This window comes from Phragmites australis, chromosome 12, assembly GCF_958298935.1.
Source record: "Phragmites australis chromosome 12, lpPhrAust1.1, whole genome shotgun sequence".
Classification (NCBI taxonomy): Eukaryota; Viridiplantae; Streptophyta; class Magnoliopsida; order Poales; family Poaceae; genus Phragmites; species Phragmites australis.
In genome coordinates this window covers 26,565,757-26,590,187 of record NC_084932.1, presented here as the reverse complement: position 1 = coordinate 26,590,187, position 24,431 = coordinate 26,565,757, and the positions used below count along the sequence as shown (strand labels likewise).

The 24,431-nt window shown below is 41.2% G+C and overlaps 1 protein-coding gene across 1 annotated transcript in view; it reads right to left on the bottom strand.

Annotated features, from left to right (window-relative positions):
- The window catches only part of LOC133887485 (achilleol B synthase-like), a 43,962-nt gene that overhangs the window by 6,521 nt on the left and 13,010 nt on the right, over positions 1–24,431 (bottom strand). The window contains exons 6-11 of the mRNA XM_062327454.1: positions 14,653–14,819; positions 13,056–13,244; positions 11,439–11,552; positions 4,253–4,375; positions 4,042–4,161; positions 3,352–3,450 (exon numbers count right to left, since the gene is read on the bottom strand). Coding sequence (XP_062183438.1) covers positions 3,352–3,450; positions 4,042–4,161; positions 4,253–4,375; positions 11,439–11,552; positions 13,056–13,244; positions 14,653–14,819 — 812 coding nt within the window. The remainder of the gene's footprint in view (positions 1–3,351; positions 3,451–4,041; positions 4,162–4,252; positions 4,376–11,438; positions 11,553–13,055; positions 13,245–14,652; positions 14,820–24,431) is intronic.

The following is a 24,431-nucleotide window of genomic DNA, read 5'->3' as shown; positions in this document are numbered from 1 at the left end:
TCTTCTAACTTAGTAGCTGGGATTGTGACCACGTTAGATATGCCCTCTTCAGTCATAACAAGATTAGCTTTATAACCTCTTCCTCCACCATGACTCACACCCCCTCTTCGTCCACCTCTATCATGGCCTCTTCCTCTTCCACAATTAGACTTGAAAGGTTAGTGACAATCACAACTCAAATGATCCTTCTCACCACAATTATAACATGCCCTAATCTCTTGGGATCCTGTCACCATAAAAGTTGGATGGGGTGGAGGTGAAGCATTACCTTTAGCTTGGTCTCCTCTTGTGCCATAGCAGCTATGTCTTCCACCAAGCTAGGAAGTTTAGCTTGATGAAACATAGCAGCACATCTTGCCTAAAATTTTGGACCCAGACCATTTAGGAATTGAAGAACTCTCTTTTTCTCCATCCATTTCTTCACCCAGGCCACACACTCAGGGTTTGGTAACTCAATAGGATCACTACTACAGAAAAACCGGAACTTTACTCCAGCAACCGGAAAATCAATGGGCCATCTACTCCTTAATTGGAAAAAGCTGGAAGTTTACTCGCGCAACTGAAAAAAATAATAATTTTACTTCCGCAACTGGAAAAACCAGTAATTTTTACCTCCGCAACCCAAAAAAACCACCCCACTTGTCTTTAAATAGCAATTGTTTCCGTATATCCCCTCTAATCCTGCACAAACCACTGGAGATCTCTAGATCCTATTTTGTGGCCAATACTGGTGAGGGCGATTTGAGATGGTTGTAAATCCCTCCATCTCGCTGCGCTTGCTCCCCGACATTCACCGATGAGCTGAGATGACGTCCATCGGTGCAAGTGCTCTCTCCAGTCTCCACCGTCGGCCCAATCGACGTACTTGGCGGTGGTGCTGTGGCGGGTGCATGCGCTGACCGGTCGTGTTCGCGCTCCTAGACCTCGGCGGGGACTGCCATAGTGGCACCACCCACGATTCTTGTAGTGCTTGCTGGGCCAAGTGGCAGCATGGTAGCCGTCATGTTCTTACCATCTCTTTCAATCCAAGCATTGGGTTTCATTTGTGTACAATTTTGATCTTGAGTTAATGTGATGTGTTAAGGGAATATTTCTGAAATCTTTTCTAGTACAGAAAGAGATATGTTGAATCATATATTGTGATAATTTTTCATATTTTTTTGGTTCAATTTTGAGTGGACAAATCATTTAGTTAATGTTCTCCCTGTACTTTTTTTCTTCATGTTCTTTACTCAACCAAAAACCATAATTGTTAGAAAAAAAAACTATAAGTAAAAGATGAAAATTGCAAACATGAAATGATAATTATTAGAATTGGAAAATTATCGTGGAAATGCTGAAATATTTCTGTTGTACACGAAAATCGCCTTTTACTCAACCGGAAAAGATACTCATCAAAACCGAAAAATGATGAAAATAATCATCAAAACACGGAAACAAGTGATTTCACACGTCACATATATGGTTACTTGATCATTTTACATATTTTTCCTTTCCTTGTTTACCCATAGATTATTTCCCTGATTATGTCATTAGTTTCCTCGTTTAGAGAGGAAATCTCGTAGGTTGTTATCCCTTTCCTTGATTGGCTGAAGACTGTTTCCTGATTACATGATTAGTTTCCTTGTTTAGAGAGGAAATCTCTCATGTTGTTATCCCTTTACTTAATTAGTTGAAGATTGTTTTCTAATTACGTGATTAATTTCCTTATTTAGAGAGAAAATCTCGCAGGTTGTTATTCCTCTATACTCCATATATGGCGCTGCTGCCAACAACTGCTTTCCAGTTTCTTAATAGGTTTTTCCTGTTTTATAACATGTGTTTTCCGGCATTCCTATTTTATAATGCATGTTTTCCCATTTTATAACGTGTGTTTCTGGCTTTCTGGTTTCTTAATAGGTGTTTTCCTGTTTACAATGTGTATTTTTCTATTTTATAACGTGTGTTTTTTGGGTTTCCGGTTTCTTAATAGGTGTTTTCCTATTTTTCCCACCTACGGGCCTGTTTAGTCACTGCGGTGGGTTCGGATTGGTCCGGGTGCGACGCATGGAATAATATTTAACACGCAGTGCGTTAAATAGCGTGGCCCTATATATATATATATGTGTGTGTGTATTGTCCCACATATTTAGTACTCCCGGGAGTATGTATTCCCACATACGTATCTTATAACATAGGGAGTATCTAATGTGATAAATGGTATGTACATGGAGCATATGAGTATATAAGATCATCCAAGTGGTATGCATACTTTTTTATGTGGTTTGGACATATTTTTTTGAGTATATTACATTTTATGTACAAATATAAAGATATTATCAAAATCTATTAAAATTGATGTACTTGTTTTCAATTTTTTCATGTAGTTCACATTGGAGTATTTTAGAATGAGTATATAAGTATACTCATATTGATAAAGGAGTATATCCAGTTCATTTATGTTGTATATCATAGTAGGGAGTATGTACTCCCGGAAGTATATATATATTGTCCGCCACCACAAGGGAAATACGGGAGTTAGGATTTTTGCATCTTCATTTGTACTATGCCTCCACAGGTAGACTACTCTCGGCGTGCACTGACGATAGGAAGAGCATGTCTTCGAAACCCATCGAATGGATGAATAAGATTTTTGAGAAGCGATCGGAGTGACTGCTCATGATCTGCTTCCTCTATGTCCTCATCCTCCTCGCCCGCTACATCATCATCACGGGGGAGGGGGGGGGGGCTCTACATCTCTTACTACTGATTGGTACAATCACTATGATCTGATTTCCTATTTTCTCATGTTTGCCATACTTAATATTTTGTTGTTTCTGTCATCAAGTATATTAGAGAGATACATGTGTAGTCCTGTTACATATATGTACATGATATACTCATGCTATATGATTATGCTAGTTTACCTGTTCGTGTTTATGATTTATCTATGGATTAAATCAAAGTTAAAAGTGCTATGTTATCTAACACTAAGAGTAGGCATGACCAAGTTAACCTGATTCAATGCGGGATTTCAGGCCACTCCTTACTACCGGCCGAGGCTTGGTTTGGCCCAGCTAGCAAAATTCTCCTACGGGCAAGGATCCAGCCAAAATGGCCGTGGCAGCAGACTTCCAAGGTGCGAAAACAATGGATGGCATTTGTAGTTGATATCTTCCCGATTTTGAAATGATGGAATGGTGATCACTCAATTAATTAAAACCCTTTGAACTTGTCCTAGAGTGCAAGAGGTTGCTGGCACAGGAGCTAGTAGGTGTTAAACTGAATTATGTGATCTTCTAGAAGTAAAGGCTCATAAGTCTCAGAAAATATATATAAGAACATGATAAATGATTTTAGTCAGAGACATACCTTAAAAGAAAGCAAGCAATCCACTGCATCATACAACCTTTCTCCTTCTATGGGATTTCCCACAAGATTGGGAGAAATCTTTGATAACAGGAACAATGCCTAAGGAAATCAAACTAAGGGTAAATAGAAGAAAATTCCAATATACACTTAGTGACATATGGACGCACTGTAAAGGTTTGCACATATGCACACTTAGAAAATGCCATATAACTCATCAGTACTGGACATGTTAGAACATGTGCTTGCAATTCCAACTTTGTGTGCAAAAAGATGATAATATATCCATAGCATAGTAGAAAGACGAAAAATCAAGACGAACTGTGTTTGTTATATTTGAGTATGTGAGTCCTGCTTCCTTCTCTTGGTTCAATTTGAACAACCCTTTCTGGGAATTTTCAAAGTGCAGATGTCCTATTCTATCCAATACTCATTTACCTATTGGGAACTTTAGAATCATTCTATTGTGCAAACAAACCATAATGGGTGCAATATATGCACCTAACTGTATAAGTTCATAAAAATCAATGTTATGATTAGAATAAATAAAACATAACGACTTTTTGACTAAATATATATAGCTGAAAAAGAACTAGATTATCGTTAGGTGCTACTTTATATTTTTTTTTACCACGGAATAACATTTGCCACTTTCTAGGATAAGAGACTATATCAGAAGAAAGTTGTACTTACCTGAAGTGCTTCTGCAGTACAATCAGATACAGACCATCCATTATCTACTGTTGAAAGTGTCCATGAACCTTTTGATCTATGGCGGTAATAATTTTCGTATTCAGGATGGTTTTCACGAACCTAAGTAAAAAAAGAAATGCATGTCAAAATTTTCTATGCAAATATTGTTATTTTGAACTATACTTATGAAAATAGGATAGATACACTGAACCTGTGAACTTTTTATGAACTCATGAGCTTTCCGAAGTGTTGGAGCAAACTCATTAGCAAGGTTTGTTGAGCAATAGGCTTGGACAATAAAAGCTGTATCCCAGGCTTGAGAACCATCGTACACCTATCATGGAGAAATTGTGTTCAACACTTTTTTGTGGTAAAGAAGTGGTTTTTCTTCAGAGGAAGGAAAAGTCCAAACACATCACTTTTAAAGGCCAGGCCTGCTCAAATATGCCTACAGTATAGATGTAATGAAGCATCACACTGATCGTGTAGGGAGTATAAGGCCGTACGTAAACCATAGCTATGATGGACAGGTTGCCCTGGCCTTGGACCTTGCTGATGGCATGATGCCTGCCATAGTCTAATAATATCAATACCAGATAAAGACGGCCTCGTCATCTGGTCAAGGCTTGCCAGGCAGAAACTAAATCTCAAAGATAACAAAGGTCATTCCCTTCGGTGTTCTCATAAAAAAGAAAAAGGTTCTCCCGTTGCTGCATTTCGTCTAGCATGTGCCATGTTCTTGACTTCTTTATATTACTGCATCTCCGAGCATGTGTCATGTGACCAGGTTAAAACAAAAAATTAATTGCAGCTTGGTCTTTTTTTTACCATGTGTTGATTCCTTGAGAAGGATTCGCCACAACTGTAGTTTGATTCCTTGAGAAGGGTATGAGCCTGACGGAGGTGCTTGCATCAGGCGGTGCACACGAACCCTACGACAACGCGCACAAGCCTAGCAGGGGCGCATGAGTTGCGTGCTGAAGCCTGGCAGCGGACTACAGATCCAGGAGGCACAGTAGATAATTTCCTACTGGGAATGCTAATTAGAGGATAGCCCGGGTGTCGTGACCGGAGGATCGATCGGGGAAAATGTAAGAACAGAGGAGAGATTTTTGGGGATTTCGGAGGAACCTCAGCATCGTTCCTTATCCGAGCTCCATTTTGTATTTGATTGTTCAGATAGATGTCTAAAGCATCACGGCATTGGGTTTATAACAATCCCAGCCAGGTTACAGCTCATCACCAAATTACCTAAAGCCAATTTACCTAAACCACAGTTTAACTGTCTTTACCTGGTAACTACTATTTACCGAACGACAACGCGCGTTTCGTAGCTAGACTGTCCGAAGCAGCGTGGAGCGGAGAGGAATTATCGTAGCCGTCCAACAGGGTCATGACAATACCCCCTTCTGGAGAGCGCACTTGTCCTCAGGTGCGGTTGTGTGGAGAAGATTGGACCGGACCGTCAGACTGTCCGTCTGAAGATGAGTCTGGCGGCCACCACTTCCTTATGATGCTGCGATAAAAATCAGGAAATGTAGACTTGATGAAGCCTTTATCCTCCCACGTTGCCTCTTCAGGTGGTGACTGTTCCCACTGAACTAGCCATTGGGTTACAACATCATCCTTTCTAGGTAAGGCCCGAGTATCCAGGACTTCGGCAGGATTCATTTTGATTCGTCCGTCTTTATCAACCAGGGGCAAATCAGAACTGGGAACAGCATGTGTGCCATGGTGCCTTTTTAGTTGACTCACATGAAAGACAGGATGGATGTGTGCGTCCGCAGGTAACTATAGCTTATAAGCAACTGTCCCAATTTTCTGAAGAATCTGAAATGGCCCATAGTATTTAGTAGTCAATTTCAGAGAACCCCTGAGACCAAATGCAACTTGTCGGTAAGGTTGCATCTTGACATATACTAGGTCTCCAACATTGAATTGCCTCTCAGTGCGTTTCCTGTCGGCAAACTTCTTCATTCTGGCTTGTGCCTGAGACAGGTTGTCCTTAAGTCTGCTTAAGATTTCTTGCTTTTCCACCAAAAAGTCTCTAGCTGAAGATTCTGGTCTAGGAACCGAAACTTCACTAATGAGTGGGGGAGGGTACCCGTATAAGGCTTCAAAAGGTGTGCATTTCAAAGATGTATGGTAATTGGTATTATACCACCATTCTGCAAGTGACAACCAGTAGTACCATTTCTTAGGTTCCTGAAAGGTCATGCACCTCAGATAATTTTCCAAGCATTGGTTTACTCTCTCGGATTGTCCATCGCTTTGAGGGTGGTAGGCCGAGCTGAACCTCAATGAAACTTTTAAAGATTTGAAAATTGCTTGCCAAAGATCACTCAGAAATATTCTGTCTCGATCTGAGACAATAGCCTTTGGTAGCCTATGAAGTCTGAATATGTTGTCCATGAAGGATTGTGCAACAGTGGCAGTAGTAAATGGATGGCTCAATGGAATAAAATGAGAATATTTGGTGAGTCTATCCACCACCACAAAGATCACATTCTTGCCATTGGACTTTGGAAGACCCTCAACAAAATCCATTGTAATGTATGTCCATGCCATGTCAGGAATAGGAAGGGGGTCGAGTAGCCCTGGGTATGAACAAGTTTCACCTTTAGCTCTTTGACAGACTGGACAAGTAGTCACAAAATCTGCTATTGACTTCTTAAGCCCAACCCAATGGAAGTGTTTCCTGACTCTTTGGTATGTACCAGAAATGCCAGAGTGGCCTCCTATGGATGAAGAATGTAAGGCCCTGATGATGTTGTTTTGAATCTCGGGGTCTTTCCCCACCACTATCCTGCCCTGGTACCGGAGCACCTCTGCATGGAGTGAAAAAGGAGAAGCAGGGTCAGGTGTCACGGCTAGTTGTGCAATTAATTGCTGACACTGTTGATCATTTTCATAGCTCTTCACTATTTCAGTTATCCACAATGGCAAGACTGAGGTTATAGCCTGACATGCAGTTCCAATTCTTGAAAGGGCGTCAGCAGCCTTATTCTCCTTCCCTTTTCTGTATTCCACCACATAGTCAAACTGAAGTAATTTCAACATAAGCTTATGTTGGATACCTTCGGAAATCCTTTGATCAGTAATGTACTTGAGACTTTGCTGATCTGTTCTTATAATAAGTTTAGAGCCTAAAAAGTAATGTCGCCATTTCTTTAGGGCTTCAAAAATATCCAGTGCTTCTTTGTTATAAGTCGACTGAGCTCTAGTTGTCTGGCTCAAGACCTTACTGAAGTAGGCTAAGGGTCTTCCATTTTGCATCAGAACAGCCCCAATGCCATAACCACTAGCATCTGTTTCTAGAATAAATGGCTGAGTAAAGTTAGGGAGAGCAAGAACTGGTGCTGTAGTCAGCCTATGTTTAACCTCTGCCAGTGCTTGATCCTGTAATGGGCCCCAATCAAAAGAGTTTTTCTTCAACATATCATGCAAGGGCCTGCATATGATTCCAAAATTTTGGACAAACCTTCTATAGTACCCAGCTAGTCCCAAAAAACTCCTCAACTCAGTGATATTCCTGGGAGTGGGCCATTTTTCTACTGCTGCAATCTTGCTCTTGTCAGTTGAAAGACCATTTGCATCTATCACATGTCCCAAATATTCAATTTGCTCTACTGCAAAAATGCATTTACTTCTTTTAGCCTTAAGCTGGTTCTGTGTCAGTATCTGGAAGACTTTGGCTAAATGTTTCTTGTGTTCTTCCAAGGACCTGCTATACACCAGGATATCATCAAAAAAAATCAGGACAAACTTTCTAAGGTAAGCAGCAAAAACTTGATTCATCAAGGATTGAAATGTTGCCGGTGCATTTGTTAACCCAAATGGCATCACAAGGAATTCAAAGTGTCCAAAATGGGTTTTAAATGCTGTTTTTGAGACATCTTCTTTGTTCATTGGAATTTGGTGGAAACCTGATCTGAGGTCCAATTTTGAGAAACATGTGGCCCCCTGTAATTCATCAAAGAGATCATCTACCACAGGAATGGGGAATTTGTTTTTGACTGTTTGTTCATTAAGTTGTCTATAATCCACACAAAACCTCCAAGATCCATCCTTCTTCCTTGCTAAAATAGATGGTGAAGAATATGGACTCTCACTGGGCTGGACAATTCCCTGCTCAATCATCTGTTTGACCAGCCTCTCCACTTCATCCTTTTGATAAGGAGGTATTCGATAAGGTCTTAGGTTTGGTGGCACACTACCTGGCTTAAGAGGTATGGAATGGGCACAATTCCTGTGTGGTGGTAAGCCCTGAGGTTCAGAGAACACATCTGCATATTTTTCCAATAATTGCTTAATGTCATCATCCAACCTTTCCTCATAATTGAAATCAGTGGGTGAAGCATTTAAATGCAAGATATACCCCATTACCTCCTTAGACAGCATCCTTTCAAATCTTTTGCTATCCATTAAGTACTCCAACCTGGGTTGTTGACAGTCCTCAAACTCCACTGGTTTGGAACCATCCTTGTTGATTGTCAGAACTCTTCGTTTGAGGTCAATGTTGATTGGACTGTGTTGGTAAATCCAATCACAGCCCAATATTATATCATAACTTTTGAGGTCTAGGAGCTGGAATAGACTCTAAAATTTCTCCCTGTGAACCATATAAGGGCATTCGGGTGAAAATCCACCTGATTTCAGTTCCCCTCCTCCTGCTATCTTCACTGTCTGTAATGGGATGTGTTGTATATCGCAACCGGTTTTGTTAGCGAATGAGACATCCATGAAACTGTTAGTACTGCCACTGTCTATCAAGGCTACCCCCCTTTTTCCTTTAACCATCAATGGAAGACAAAAGGTGGCCACTGTCCTAATTCCCTGAACAGCTTGTTTTGAAATCTGCATCAAGTATGGTTCTGGGGCTTTGTTTTCAGCATCCTCCCCTTCCAACACTTCCTGTGGGGAATCTGTATTTACAGCCTCTTCTGGTTCTAAGGACATGGCATGTGCAGCCCCTTGAAAGTATTTGCACTTGGTTTTATGCTTAGGAATCCATGGAGCAGAGCATTTCCAGCAGGTTCCTGGCTCCTTAGGCCTGGTATTTATGTTTGGTAACTTGTCAGGTCTAGCGAATAGCTCTGGTCTAGAAGCTGACATATTGGTCTTCTGTGTGACAGTCACTTGATTGGGTAATTTACTAGCTGTGGCAAGGTTTGCAGGGTAGTGTTTCTTACTCATTACTGCCTTCTCAAGGTCTTTAGCTATGCCATATGCATCCTCCAGTGTTCTGGGTTTGTGTGGCTTGAGATAATGTTTGATTTGGTCCTTTAAGCCTCTCACAAAACACCTGACATAATAATCCTCCTGCAATCCTGGATGCTGTCTTTGCATTCCTGCCATCAGTTCTTCGAATTTGTCAATATACATTGTCACAGAAGTTACTTGAGAGAGGGAATGAAAGATCTCCACAATGTCATACATGCTATGCTCTGAAAACCTATTACACACCATGGTGCAGAATTGCTACCACCTAACTGACTTAGAAGATAGTCTTAAGCCTGACCACCAATGCTCAGCTTTTCCCACACAATGCAATGTGGCCATAGAAACCCAAAGATCAGGAGGCACAGATGCAAGCTCAAAATACTTCTCACATTGTCTTGTCCACCCACTAGGATTATCCCCTTGGAATGACGGGAAATCCAGTTTGGGCCTAGATATAGACAGGCTGAACGAAGCATCTGGCGGTTTGCTACCCCACTTATCTTGCTGATTCCAGGAATTTGATCTTCCAGCAGATTCCCTAGCATGGGGTGGTATGTAAGGATGGTGGGGAGCATAATTGGGTGAGGAGTGAATTGGCATTTGTAGAGGTCTAATGTGCATATAATCATTCTCAAGTGCTGGGTTCTGGGATCTAGTGGGCATTTCGGTGTATACCACTCCAATTGGCGCAGAATGCTTCTGTAAAGCAGGAGAGATCACTGCATTTGCCAAGTCATTGTTCATGTGTCCGAGTAACTTGCTTTCCCTATCCCCTATTGCAGTTTTCCCAACCTCTTTCTCCGCATCTACACCGACGCCCTTGGCTGTCTCACTCAGTACTTGTTCTTCTACCATTCTAGGCCCTTTGACCAGTTCGAGCATTGTGGTCTGGATGGAGTTTAGCTGATCCTGCATGTGTGATAGATGGAGTTCAACATTACCTACTCTGGATTTGAGATCCAGCACATCATCTTGCATGTTCTCCACGAATCCTTGGCTGGATCCGTCCACTTCATCTGGATTAGTGATCACACTAGCTGTCACCGCCGCCGCCGCTGCCTTGGTGTTCCTTGTCATAGCGCAGCTCTTCAGAGTGAATCAGTTCAGAGACTTGCTCCTCCCTTGTAGATCCACCCTGGACTCTACCGCCGCCTGGATTGGAGATCGGCTACGGAATTTCACACGCGAACCCGCCGCGCAACCCTTGCCTGAATCCAATCCCCCGCCGTCGCCGCCGGATCCGAAGCCGAAATTGCCAGGGATTTTACGAGCAAACGAGTCGCCAACCTGGTACTGCGATCAGCTTCGTCTCCAATAGATTCCGAGGAGCTTCTGGCTCTGATACCAGTTGTCGTGACCAGAGGATCGATCGGGGAAAAATGTAAGAACAGAGGAGAGATTTTTGGGGATTTCGGAGGAACCTCAGCATCGTTCCTTATCCGAGCTCCATTTTGTATTTGATTGTTCAGATAGATGTCTAAAGCATCACGGCATTGGGTTTATAACAATCCCAGCCAGGTTACAGCTCATCACCAAATTACCTAAAGCCAATTTACCTAAACCACAGTTTAACTGTCTTTACCCGGTAACTACTATTTACCGAACGACAACGCGTGTTTCATAGCTGGACTGTCCGAAGCAGCGTGGAGCGGAGAGGAATTATCGTAGCCGTCCAACAGGGTCATGACACCGGGGCCGCGACCTGCCTGGCGATGGTGGCGAGCGGGACGGCAAGACAACGGAGGTCCCGCCCAGCGGTGGCGGCTGGGAGAGGGGCACGATGGTCTGGGAAGGAGGAAGACAGAGTGGAAAGAGGAAGTATTGTGGAAAGGGTAAAATTAAAAAGGGTCCAGTTCACTTGCTAAACTATATATTAATGTACTATCACATCAGATTAATAAATAGTGTGCTGTGTAAAATACATGAAAGGAGAGTCAGTTTACATTTAGAAATAATGAAAAATAGCTAGCATTTTGAGATTTTTTTTAATCATAATTAGAATACTTTGAGTAATTAGTCGGCAAGTAGATAATGCATAAAGTGACAGCCCACTGAAAAAGGATCAAACGAATGGAATAGCTAATGTTTCTAGCGATATAAATAATGCTTCTAACCCATTAGTAACCATGACCAAGTGAAGTACAATTACTGAACAGGACATGGCAATATAGTACCTGTGCCTTCATGCCATCTTCCGCGATCCATAAATAATCATAGATCCTTGGAAGATGCAGCTTGAATGCATCCGAATTTGGATTTTCTATCCAACAACAAATCATATTTAGCGCCTAGGAACGGAAAACTAACAAGAGGTTAGTTATAGATTAAGATACTTGTTCACGGTCCAAACTGATTATGCGATACAAATGATAAGTTTTCTTTGTTTATAACATTGTTAGATATCAATAAAAAATGAATAAGTCCATTTAACACCGCCTCCAAGCTTCAAAAAAAATTCCCAACACTATCTGGGAACAGTGCTTTGTTACGAAGCCTACAAAATTAAATGATGATGAGCAAAATGCAACACGGGTCCCTAAACTTATGTGGGTGGTGTCACATGGGCCCCTAAACCCACGATTTGCACATTTAGGTTCTTCACAGCAAATTTGTGATTAAGATATTGTGCTAAGGTGTTATATAATCTCTAATTACGTGCACCCGGACCGGTGGGAGTTCGCGCATGAATCGTTCCAGCGCGGCCAGACACACCTCCTGCTCCGTTGCCGGCGAGCAGTACCGTGATGGAGAGGATCAACAGGAGGGGGAGGAGAGGGAGGAGGCCCTGCTCGAGGAGGTGTAGAGGCTGCGTCAGGAGCAGCGGTCATCGGGGAGGAGCTAGCGCAGATGAGCTAGCGCCTGCAGGCCACGGAGCAGCGGTCTGATCAGTTCATGTCTTCCTCGCCAGTGGCGGTTTGAGTTGATTTGTTCTTTATTAGTATATGGATTAGATAGTCATTTTGATTGTGTTCTTGTATTTGACATGAGTATATGGATGAGATGAATTGATTTGTGTTTGTGGTCAGAGCGGCTGCGTTATCTTGTGCATGAGCTGTGGCGGCGGTCTTTGACCCGTCGCGTTTGAAGTGTTCCCGGTAGTGCCTGGCGGCGGCGGCGACGGTGGAAGCGGCATTCGAGTTGGCTCGGATGCCGCTCCCGCCACCGCCAATTCTTTTTTTATTCTCTGAAAATAGCAACTATACCGGGTGATCAACCGGCACTAATACTACCCGAGTATCAGTGCCGAGTAAAGAGTGCCGGTTGAAAAATTACCACTGAAGCCATTTTTCAACCGGCACTCATATGCCTTTTTGCAGTAGTGTACGAATAACACAAAGCTTGGAACTTTGTTGATTAATCCACTTATACAAGTTCAGCTAACTAAATGTCCAATTCTAACATACAGAGACGTAGCTATGTGAGACATAGGGATGTAAGTGGGTACCCAATGGGTAGTTCTGGGTCACTATTTAGTTCATTTTTTTCTTAACTAAATTGGGTGGTAATGAATTTTTAGTTCATTTTTTTGAGTTTTGGGTCGACCCAGTGATTCAGAAAATGCAAAACTTGCATCCCTAGTGGGACAACATCACAAGTTTAGTGACTTATAGTGCCTTTGAGGTCATGCTTCGATATTTGCATAGGCCTGGCCCAAAATAGAAAGTTTGGTATTGCCGAAACAAGTTAAATCTAGGTTAGTGCACTAAAATTTGCTGACAAAGTAGAAGAGGTGAAATCATATTTTTTGTTAGAAAGCTCAAGCAACTAAACCACATTCTTGCATACATTACCTTGTTTACGGGACATATACAAATGTAGTTAGTACTTTCATCTTCATAATGGATATGTTTCATGATGTTTTGCAGTGCCACATCTCTTAATTTATTAGCTGGCCAACAATTCAGCATTGGTTCCACAATTTTGTTAACACAAGTCCATACAAATTTTTGCACCAATGATCGTGGATAGCGAAGGTCTTCCTGCATGCAACAACAAAAATAACATAGAGTCAACTGGTTAATTTTTTTTCTTCTTTTTAGTGCTACCCATACTTGGTTATAAGTGAAAACTCTATGAAATCAAACTTATATAGAATCAAGGTACTGAAACTTTTACGACACAAAAAGCAAACACCTTTATGGATCAATTTATGACTTCAAGTTGTAATTCTAACATCTTCCAATTAACGACAGCTAGCATACCAGATAACCTCAGCATGTTTTTTTAGGGCTCAAAACCTTTTCTCACTTCCCACCACCGTAGTAACTGAAACCATTAGAATGAGGTGCATGAATGTGGTAACTTACTTACTTTATTTTTTATTTTCATATTTTAAAATTTGAAACACAATACATAATATTTTGAGGGGTTTTTGTTTTTGTTTCTACAACTAACCCATCCATACCTTGATTTTTGCTATTTGCTAGGGTCTATGCCTACATGTTAGTGACACGCTGCAGTGGAAAAAACAAAATAAGAATTGTGAACAAGATGTAGCTAGAATGAATTAGTGTGGAAAATGGAAATATCTCTTTTTTATTGTTTTTATTTGAATGAATGGATTATTGTCTTACAAGTGCATATAAGAATCAGCTTTCTATTTTAAACACTAAGTGTCGCATTGGAGGCTGATGTGACAAGAAATGTTGAAATTTCTCATTTTTTTTTCAAATCTTGAAGATGGTTCATGCGGTCTTGCATGGATGACACTTAAAACATAGGCTCTAGTAATTACACCAACCTCTGGTATACTAACTAAACACATGTGCATAACAACCAACACTCCAATATATCATAAGTGTTATGCGCACATTCTGCTCAAAAGCTTGAAAATTCAGAAAAATGTTAGTGTATTAAGGTATTATTAAATATGTAAGGGAGTAAATTAAGTAAATGTAGTGCTCAAGTATCATCTCCTGACATTAATATTTTTGCACTTTTTTCTTGATTTCAAAGACTTCTTTCATAATTGTTACAATTGGTGAAATTTTTTGGTGATACTTTTTTTTAGACTACTATGAAAACTCAACAACAATGGGAGTAACAAATTAACTTCAAAATCAATTAGAACATACAAAGTAGATGCAAAAATCTACAAACAAGTACTGACATCCATTTCAAATCTTCACTTCATTTTATCACAAAAAAATCACTTCATGAGCTTTCCCTATGCAATGAGTTTATACATAACCAAAAAGGATAGTGCAGTATAGGATTAATACATAATCAGAAAATACTTCTTTTTGTGCGTAGATACAAAAACAAGACTATTGACTTAGGTTATTTATGGTATCATACTTATTCGAGATAAGCCCACTTATTATATATAATTTGTACTTAAAAGAATGTCATTTGTACTAGGATCTACCCAAAACTTAATAAACAAACCTTAGCACAAATACCACGAGCTTTCGTCCAGTCAATCTCATTGTATGGTACATCATATAGCTCCTCTCTTATTGCTAATATTGTTGGTGTAATTGGCCCAACAAACTTATTTCCGTAGATATAAGCCATTGGCATGTATACCAACCGGCAATAGCTCCAAAACCGTCCTGTGCAAGAGAAAGTCGACTTTTATTCAGAAAAAAACATGATTATGACAACAAACATATAAATATGAAAGTTCATAATATCAGAGGAGAGAGAATATCTACGGTTGTATACATCAATCCATTAGTGATTAGGTATATGTAATGCACCAAAAAATATTTAAATTTAATTTAAAAATATTTTTAAAATTCAAAACCTGTTTTTGAAATACAAGACATTAACCTTAAATATATATGATCTTTATAATATTCCCTAATAAATACTTATTTGTTTCATCCGTATTTCTTCGTAGATAGCAGGTCTGAATTAGTGTCCAAAACCAGTGGCTACTCAAGATTCCATCTATATTGGATCAATTTTTATACCACTTTGCTGAAAACTTTTCTGAAAACCCTGCAGTAGGAAGCAACATACTACTTGAAGGACATGATTCATTGTGTATTTTGATATCCATCATTCATGAATATGCTCTTGAATTGACATTGTCTAGTCTATTCCTCAAACTTTCAGAGTTGTTATATGTGTAGATATGATCAAGGTAGTTTTTGCCCAATTTAGATATGTTCCACAACAAATGGACAGCTAAGGTTAATTGCAGGGTGCACATATGACCTAAACATTACTCCCTCCGTCCATCTCTATAAGGCGTATTTTGATTTGAAAAAGTCAAACTTTGTAAACTTTGACCAACAATTAGTCAAAGTATATGTATATTTAGAGTACAAAGGTTGCATCAATAGATTCGTATTTCAAAATACTTTTAATATGATGCTAATGTTTTAGCAATTGACAACATATCATAGGGGAAATTGATGATCAAAATACTCTCTCGAAGATTTTTTCAAGTCAAAATACGTCTTATAGAGATGGACAGAGGGAGTATATATGATAGGCTTGTCATGCCCCAGTCGAACTCTAGGTGGGTCGCTGCAGGCCTCCTCTTGGTGTTTAAGCATTAAAAACGGTGTGAGATCCCCAACCCTTAATGACTAGCACTTATCCTTAATTAGTCACTACTGTTGAATCTTTTTCAACACTATCATTGTCAAGTAATTTCACTGTTCTTCTGCCACGAGGTTGTGCCACCTCGGTTGGCCCACTAGTTGCATGTTAGCCATGGTCACCTGGCCACTAGGGCAAGAGTGTCAAGGTCAAGATTGTTAAAATTGCAGATTATGAATCCAATCGGAAACCTTACGGTAAGATCGCAAATCATAAGATCATAACTATTAATATTGTAAAATCATAAATTCTATCGACTAGTATCGTAAAATCGATCTAGTCAATCTAGACCAAAAAATCGTAGAATTGCAATTCTGACAACCATGGTCAAGGTGATGCCTGCACGGGGATATGACCATGGTGCACCTAGTCTGCACCCTCACAACTAGCACCGGAGCTTGACGGTGCCCCACACCACACTTTCGTGTTAGTAGCACATACACATCACGATGATCGTATCTAGTGCTTGTCTGCGCCCAACCACTATCCTTACGTGTTCCATGGTGTTTGAGCCCACCTCGTTTAGAAATGATGGTACACGCAGCAATTGTCGTTGAGTAGTTCACTTGAGTAGTAGGGGTCATTCAATTGAATGTTCGCGGAAAAGAGAATTTGATCCCTTGGTGAAGGCTTTTTCATGAACTTATCCTGCCTGTAAGTAAAAGTTGAAGTAGCGTTGCCTAATGTTTCCTTGCAGTGCTAGATCCCAGGCATATGTGTGTTATGCTTTCTTTATATTCTTGGTGGTAGCGGTTTATAATATCGATCCTTAATAACTTGCTGATTACCTTTATATAGTAGCCTTATTGGTCTCATGGGCGGGCCTAGAGTATATGGGCCACATAGGCCAACTCACTATATGCATATACTACACTCAGGGCTTGTTTGTTTAGGTTTGGTTCCAGCTTCCAAAAAAGTCAATGCCCAAACAAAGAATTGGCTTATCAGCAGATCTTTTATGAGTGCAAAAAATGCACCATAAAACTTGTCGAGGAATAGTACACAACTGTGAAATATTTATAATGTAAAATATAAGGATACCTGTGTGGTGGAGAAGAATATCGCAAAGAAGGACACGAGATTTATATAGGTTCAGGTCTCCGAGTGGATAATATCCCTACGTCTTGTATTGCCTTGAATAATCTCAGGATCAAAGTTTATAACAGAGGTGTGTATAGATCTAGTCCTAAGAATCTAGGTGGATTTCTCCGTGTTCCTACTACTAAAGCCTTAGTTGGATGATGGTTGTTTCTACTATGGATCTTCGCTGGGTGTTGATGGTTCCTAGCCAACTCGGCTTACTCTAGGGTTTTGCGACTTCGTAGATTTGAATGCATGAGTTGCGTTGGTGCTATAAGGCTTGTGCTTATGTAGATTGGCATGTCTTGGACCTATCCACTCCCCTCCTTTTATAGTTGGGGTAAGGCATATGTAACCTACTCGGACTCCTCTGAGTGAAATCCCTTCAAAACTATTGTTCTTCTAGATATCTAGGAGACCCTTTCTGAATAGGGGATAATTTCCCTATTCGATATGATTACCTACCTTATACTTTATTTCTATACCTTTCTCCATGGTGGTTACGAACCATACCAGATGACGTAAGATACGCATGCGGATCGTATACCCCTTATAGATATACTATATTTATAAAATATATAATAATAATAATTATATATCTTCATCAGCTCAGAAAAGAGTTGCTGGTACATGAAAAGATTTAACTTTGCCAAAAATTTTCTAGTCAAGAGGTCCTTTTTTTGCTAAACCATTCCCCTCCTAATTAGGAATTCTTCTGATTGAATGAGGCAGGTCCGCCAAAAGGGAGTTTTGATCGAATCAAGTCTTAAAGCAAATGTATCATGGAACTTCCTTTGACTAGAGGATTTGAGAAAATTTTCAACTCCTCCCTCCTTATCATTAGTTCCCTATTAAGTGTACGTGACATCTGAGGGGAGTTGACATGATTAGACCCCCTGCTAGATTATCTCGGAGACCATGGGTAATTACTTAAAGTGCGCTTAAACTCCCGCCATACCCCATCGAGAGTCAAAGGGTCACGCCTGTTGTTAATGTTAGATGGCGCCGGTCTTGCTTGTGAGGTGGATATCCATAGGATGTTGTGCCTTTATAAATGGAGACTCCCTGGGTGTTATCCTGTAAACTTACATTCACACTATCCTAGCACTCAAGTCAAAACCCTCTCCCTTGCTTCATCTTCCTCCGGCCTCGCAGCAATAGCTTCCTCATCATCCTCTTTGTCAAGGGAATTGAGATTCCCACCACTGGTATCTCCCTCGCCATCGTTGGTGGGGCCACTGCCTCTATAGTAAGCTTCCCCACCTAATGCTCCACCACATTGTCCCGCCCTCTCGGTGGTGACCCCAAAGATCATCGTCATCTCCTCCGATGAGGAGGAGGGGACAGAAGTAGCGGGAGGTGAAGATGTCATCAAGGTGGAGTTCGAGTGGCCAGATAAACTATCAGACCTCGGCAGTCAGGCTCCATATAAGGAGGAGATTGACTTGGCCTCCTCGAGGAGGAAGTGAAAAGGAAGAAAGAGAAAAGCAGGCAGTCGGGAATCCTCCAGCTTCTCATTATCTTTTTCTTCTTCTTCGTTCGATGACGATTTTATGGGACAACGAGCAACTTCGTATCCATTAGCCACAACACCTCACTAGGAGGAAGGAACCAAAGGCATAGACTCTTCTACTAGGCTTCGTCTCTTTTTTTAAGTCATCTCGAGTCAATGATATCCTAGGACTTGAGAATTTTGTGGTGTGAATTGACACCTTTTGATGTACAGTCTTTATCTATCTTAATGAAAGAAAAACCCTTATAAAATTTTCTCTATGTTCTTGTTGAGTTTTCCCCTTGGTGCTGAGATTCTCAACCTACCCAAGTACCTGTCCTCACCAAGGCCGCCTCCTTCCTAATCGAGAACAACATTCGATCGAATAAGAACTTTGACCCAATCAATGACCCCTTTGAATAGAAAAACCTTAGTCCGACAAAAATCACATGATCGGGAATAACTCTAGTTGCAACAACACTTGAGTAATGTCCAACCATCATGTCTCCCTTCTCGATCAACATCGCATTTAATGCACATCACCACTTGAGTGCACCCGAGACGTCAGGCTGCCAGTCAAAAAGAAAGTGAGAGAAAATACGACGAATCAATTATAAAAAATGTTACCGTTGCCACGGGCACGGTAATCACGACTTCACGAAAGGAGCCATTATTACCCCATTTGCCTTTATAACTAGAAGTAGTAAGTGGTCACTAGTCCTTACTCCTTTGCAAATTTTCTGCCATTAGAAAATCTTTCCTCTTTCTTCGACCTTCATTCCCAAAGCGCTCTTCAATGGCCTCTTCCCCCGATGGATGATAGATTTTGGAAATGAGCAAATCCCACCTCAGCAGACTGGCGGGGAAGGCTTGCTTCCTTCATGGAGTCTAATCCCGTGGAGTCTGATCCTGCGGACATTAACTTCCAGCCTCTACATTCCTCTTGGAGGTTCTTGCCTCCTATGGCGTAAATCTCGTCCACCTCAACCCCAATTCCTTTATAGTCTCTGTCCATCTCTACAAGGCATTTATTGAGGTGAGGCCTTTGCTCCCTTTCTTCTGCTACTTCTACCATTTGAAGATCTTCTCAAGGCGTGGCTCGGGCTTAGCTGGATTTGTCCTTAGGAGTGGTGTATCTAGCGAGCATCTCGCCATCTCAACCAAGGCTTTGTAGTCGGGGTTACTATGAGTGCACCACTTATGGACCTCTCGAGTACAACTTGGGTGGAGAAGAATCCCTACTAGCAATCATGAGTCCAAGTAACTTCTTAAAGCCATCTCCAATAGATACTCTAAAAATTCATCTCCTATAACACTATTACAGCATCCTCTAAAACTATTACAATACTCTTTATTTTTTCTATCTCCAACAGCTACCATATTTCCTACATTCTACTACTCTTCTCATCCCTCCGGACACACAGTCAACATCTACAAATAGTGTTGCGGTTGCTACAGTAATTCGACAAATTTGGGGTCCCAGATTCTCTCTCCTCTACACTGTAGCACTGGATACAGACTCTGTTGGAGATGGTCTAAGTCTAGGTGCTCCTCGAGGCGATCAAGAACCTCAAAGGGCGAGGGTTGATTGCCTGGGACATGGCGATCGACTTTATCAGTGCCGCATCAGCCCCTTGAAGGCTAGGGACCATTCAGCCTGAAAGTACTCGAGGTCGTTTGATCCGACCAGAGACACCCCTGACGATAAGGCATCATCATGGCATCTCTTACTATGTTTGCCTGATTGTAACAATTGCTAAAGGAAATTCCACTTCATAGGTGCAATTCTTCCTGAAGAGCCTGTTCCACAAAGGGCTAAATACCTTTTTGCCGATCACTTCCTGGGCAATCGTGACGATATCCCGAAGGCATTTTGCGACCTTCCGACTATTGTCATGGGAGACACCATTAGGGTATAGGCCTTTATCTTTATATGAGTTGGAAACCTTTTGTTTCCGAGTAATAACCATAATCTTGTAGTCGTTACAACTTCTCCCTCAGCTCGAGTCATCATCCCGAGCAGCTCCTTCTAGGGCGAGTAAGCTGGAGGTCTGTGTTGTCGTGCACATTCGTTCTTCCTCCAGCTTGGATGAACGTCACCCTTTGAAGCTGCTGAGAAAAACCATCGCGGGGCAGCAGTGGAGAGTACTTAGCAGAGATAGCGCGAGTACCGCCTTCGAAGATGCCATGGTCCAAGTCCTCTCCTCCCTGACGCTTCAATGGGATGCTCCACTCGAGCCAGACCAGCCCCCGGCTGCGTCTACCTCATCCCCGCTGGGAGAGCCACCGGAGCAAGCTTCCGTGTCAGAGGAACAATCGACTTCTTTGGTGAATCTGTCGACTGTCGAGTCATTGGAGTCTGTGCCTGGCTCGAGGGATCACCTATCGCCGGTCATCTCGGGGGAGAATGGTGGATCAGCTAACACATAGGGTAGATCTCCCTCACCTCCTCATTAGCCCTATCTTCTGAGGTAAGCATGTGCAAGCATGGTTTTGAGTCGATTCACTTTTTGGTTAACATGTTTTGAACATGGTTTTGGATTTTAGCCGCATAAGCCTTCTTCCGAGGGAGGGAGACCCTAGGCCTTCACAAGCATTGCTTCTCAAGGGACTCTATGATTCCTGCCACCACAAGCATTGCTTTTCCCAGGGAAGAACTACCTGGTGCGACGGATGGATTAGTTGCCGCAATCGCCGACTTGTTTATGATGGTGGGCAATTGAGAGGCTGCCAAAACTTCTATCACGATGTAAAAGGATCCTACCCGGGAACGATCCGAAGACCCTGCTTCGCCGAATTTGTTGGTGGGTCCTGAGTCCCTGATTCCCGAGGCACCCTCATCCCCGATGCCCGAAAGTGACACCCAGGTACTTGTCTGGGTATGGTGGGCTTTGAATTTTTTTCTCTTTCCAATTCTTATGTTTATTTGAATGCCTGTACAGCTCGAAGAGATCATCCCCTCAATGCGGAATCTCATCTCTTCCCTCTAAACCCCTTCCATGGAGTCGGAGAGACTCTGATCTAAGCTGGCTGAAGAGAGGCGATGCTCTGAGTTGGAGCACAAATGCCATGCAGAAGAGGTGGCGCACCTTTTTGACGATGAGTGGTATATAACTACCGTATACGACTACCTAAGGTGCGTATACGATAGTTATTTCTTTGGGCACATCGGGCCAAGGCTTCCGCCTACTGTTGGGCCCTGACGATACATCCCGTCATCTCTTGCATCCAATACATGGCGACTGGGCTCCTTTGCCCTTCTTTCGGGATGGTGAAAAGGAGAGCCCTGTCACGCTCTAGTTGTCATGTCATGTTGGAGATGAGCTCAACGCTACTGAACTGGCCAAAGAGGTTCCAATTGATTAGAGTAACCTCGTTGTCTTGGCCTTGGTCATTGCTAGCATTCGCGGGGGATTCCCTGGAGGAATTAGGGTGGGTAAGTCATCCCCACAATTAGGGTGGGCGGCACTCTTTGCAGTACCATCATTTAGCTGACTCCCAACCGAAAGAATGTTGACCTCATGATGCTCCTAGTCATCATTGGAAGAAGAGGAGGAGGAGAAGGCATCAAACTCAGAAAATCGGGGCTCGTCCTCTAGGATTTCCCCATCGGAGTCCTAAATTGGGTAGCTAACGCCATTGGGAGGTGGGACAAACTTGGTGGTCAGATGACTCAATCCCTTACCATACGATCGCTTGGATGACCGTCTTGACCAACGGACTCGAGAGTCGGTTGGTCGTAGATTGTCTTCGGAGGTTGGCTAATCTCTGGTAACTTGTCGGGTTTGCCATAAATGTTAGGTCCAAAGTCACTATAGGACCTATGCTCTGTGTCAACCATGGTTGGAGATGTGATATCTTCCGATGTCAACTGATCTAATCGTATCTCTATGGACGGCACCAGCTATTGAGGAATTGTACACGACTGCTAAATATTTATAATGTAAAATATAGGGATACCTATGTGGTCATAGAAGAATATCGCCTATATAGGTTCAGGCCTCTGAGTGGATAATAGCCATACATCATGTCTTTCCATGATTAATCTCAAGATCAGAGTTTACAACAAGGGGTGAGTATAGATCTAGTCATAAGAATCTAGGCAGATTTCTCCATGTTCGTATTGCTAAAGCCGTAATCGGATGATGGTTGTTTCTATCTTGGATCTTTGCTGGGTGTTGATGGTTCCTACCCGATTAGGCTTGTTCTGGGTTTTCACGACTTTGTAGATCTGAATGCACGAGCTGCTTTGGTGCTATGAGGCTTGTGCTTCTGTAGATTGGCGTGTCTTGGATGTACTCGCTCCACTCCTTTTATAGTTGGGGTAAGGTGGGCGTAACCTACCGGACTTCTCCGACTGCAATCCCTTCCAAAATATTTTTCTCCCGGATATCTAGGAGACCCTTTCCGAATAGGGATGACTTCCCTATTCAATATGATTACCTTTCTTATACTTTATCTCCATACATTTCTTCGTGGTGGTTATAAACCATACCAAATCAAGTAAGATACGCATGTGGATCTATACCCCTTATAGATATACTATATTTATAGAATATATAATAATAATTATATATCCTCATCACAACTAAAAATCAGAAGTTGGTTGGAAGGTGCGTTTGGCAATGTTACTCAGACACCCAAGTCCTAATTTTCTTTTTGACTAGCCGGCAACTGCACCTGTGCCGGATTCCAAGATGTATTTAGCATGTCAAGAGATAAATAGAAAAGGATCCCAACAAGTCAAACAACGGCACCCATGTTGGAGTAAAACTGGCATTTGATGGGTTAAACATGTGTTCTTTACTTATTTGGCCTCTCCATGCTGAAGTTGGGGTAATTTTATAGTTTCAAATCCAAAATATGAAACCAAGAACTTGAGTTCTATATTTCAAAACTTTCAAATATTTGAAACTAATATTCAAATTGTGTAAATTTGAAACCTAGAATTAAAAAAAATTAGTTTCTACTTTTCAAATTACGAGTATATAGAGCTCAAACTCCATATATTTGTTTTCTAATTTTGAATTACAAAGTCAATAATTTGGATTTCAATTTTTTTTAAATTACAAATAATTTATTCAAACATGACTAATTTTGCAATCCACACAATGACAATATGAACCTTTATAATTTCAAGATTTTTATAAAAGTTTATTTTAGATATTTTAGCCTTGAAATAAAATCCAAGTAACAGCCAGCCCTATGAAGTGGCTTGGCTTCTCACAGCTTGGCTTTTCAGTCGCTTCTCGGGGCAGCCATCAAGAAGCTCTTGTTAGAAAAGCCAGGGCCAAATAAACATAGCCTTGACACAATAACACTTGATTCATTATTTTCTAAAACTAGCCTCTCAAAACTAGGAATAATATTATCATACTTAGTATACATAGTTTAGAATATTGTAAACAAAATGGATGTTAATGGGGAACCAGATGAAAACAAGTGAGATAAGGTCAACAGAAACTAATGGCCCATCCCATCGCAAATATGTCGTCAACATGTGATTGACTTATAAATGAAATGAAAACAGAGCAATCATTCATCACGTAGTGTTCCCGAGGTAATCCATTATTCTTTTTACCATCTAGTATAACTTGGTACAAAATGATTTGTGGTGTTAATTGGTTGAAAACAGGGTGTAAAAAAATTATTTTTCCCTAAAAAATCAGTGACTCAACTCTTGATTCACCATTGAAACATGCACATTGGAATTGAAATAGCCTTCAATAACTGGCCTAATCTTACCTTAGTTATAAGTTTGAAATATTATAAACCGAATGCATGTTATAAACCCAAAACCCTAATAATCTCGCGAACACAATATTTTGCTGCAAAAAGATGAAAATGTCCTTATGGATACATGATCGATATAAAGAACATTCGGTAAAAACAAATTGACAATGTCCAATACAGATCACCAACGCATTCGTTTCAACCAGCTATTTTATAATCGAATAATAGGTGACAGTGATGGCTAATGGGACAGTAATAATAAATGTGGAACATCAAAATGAATTTTTATGTTGGGACATTAGCTATA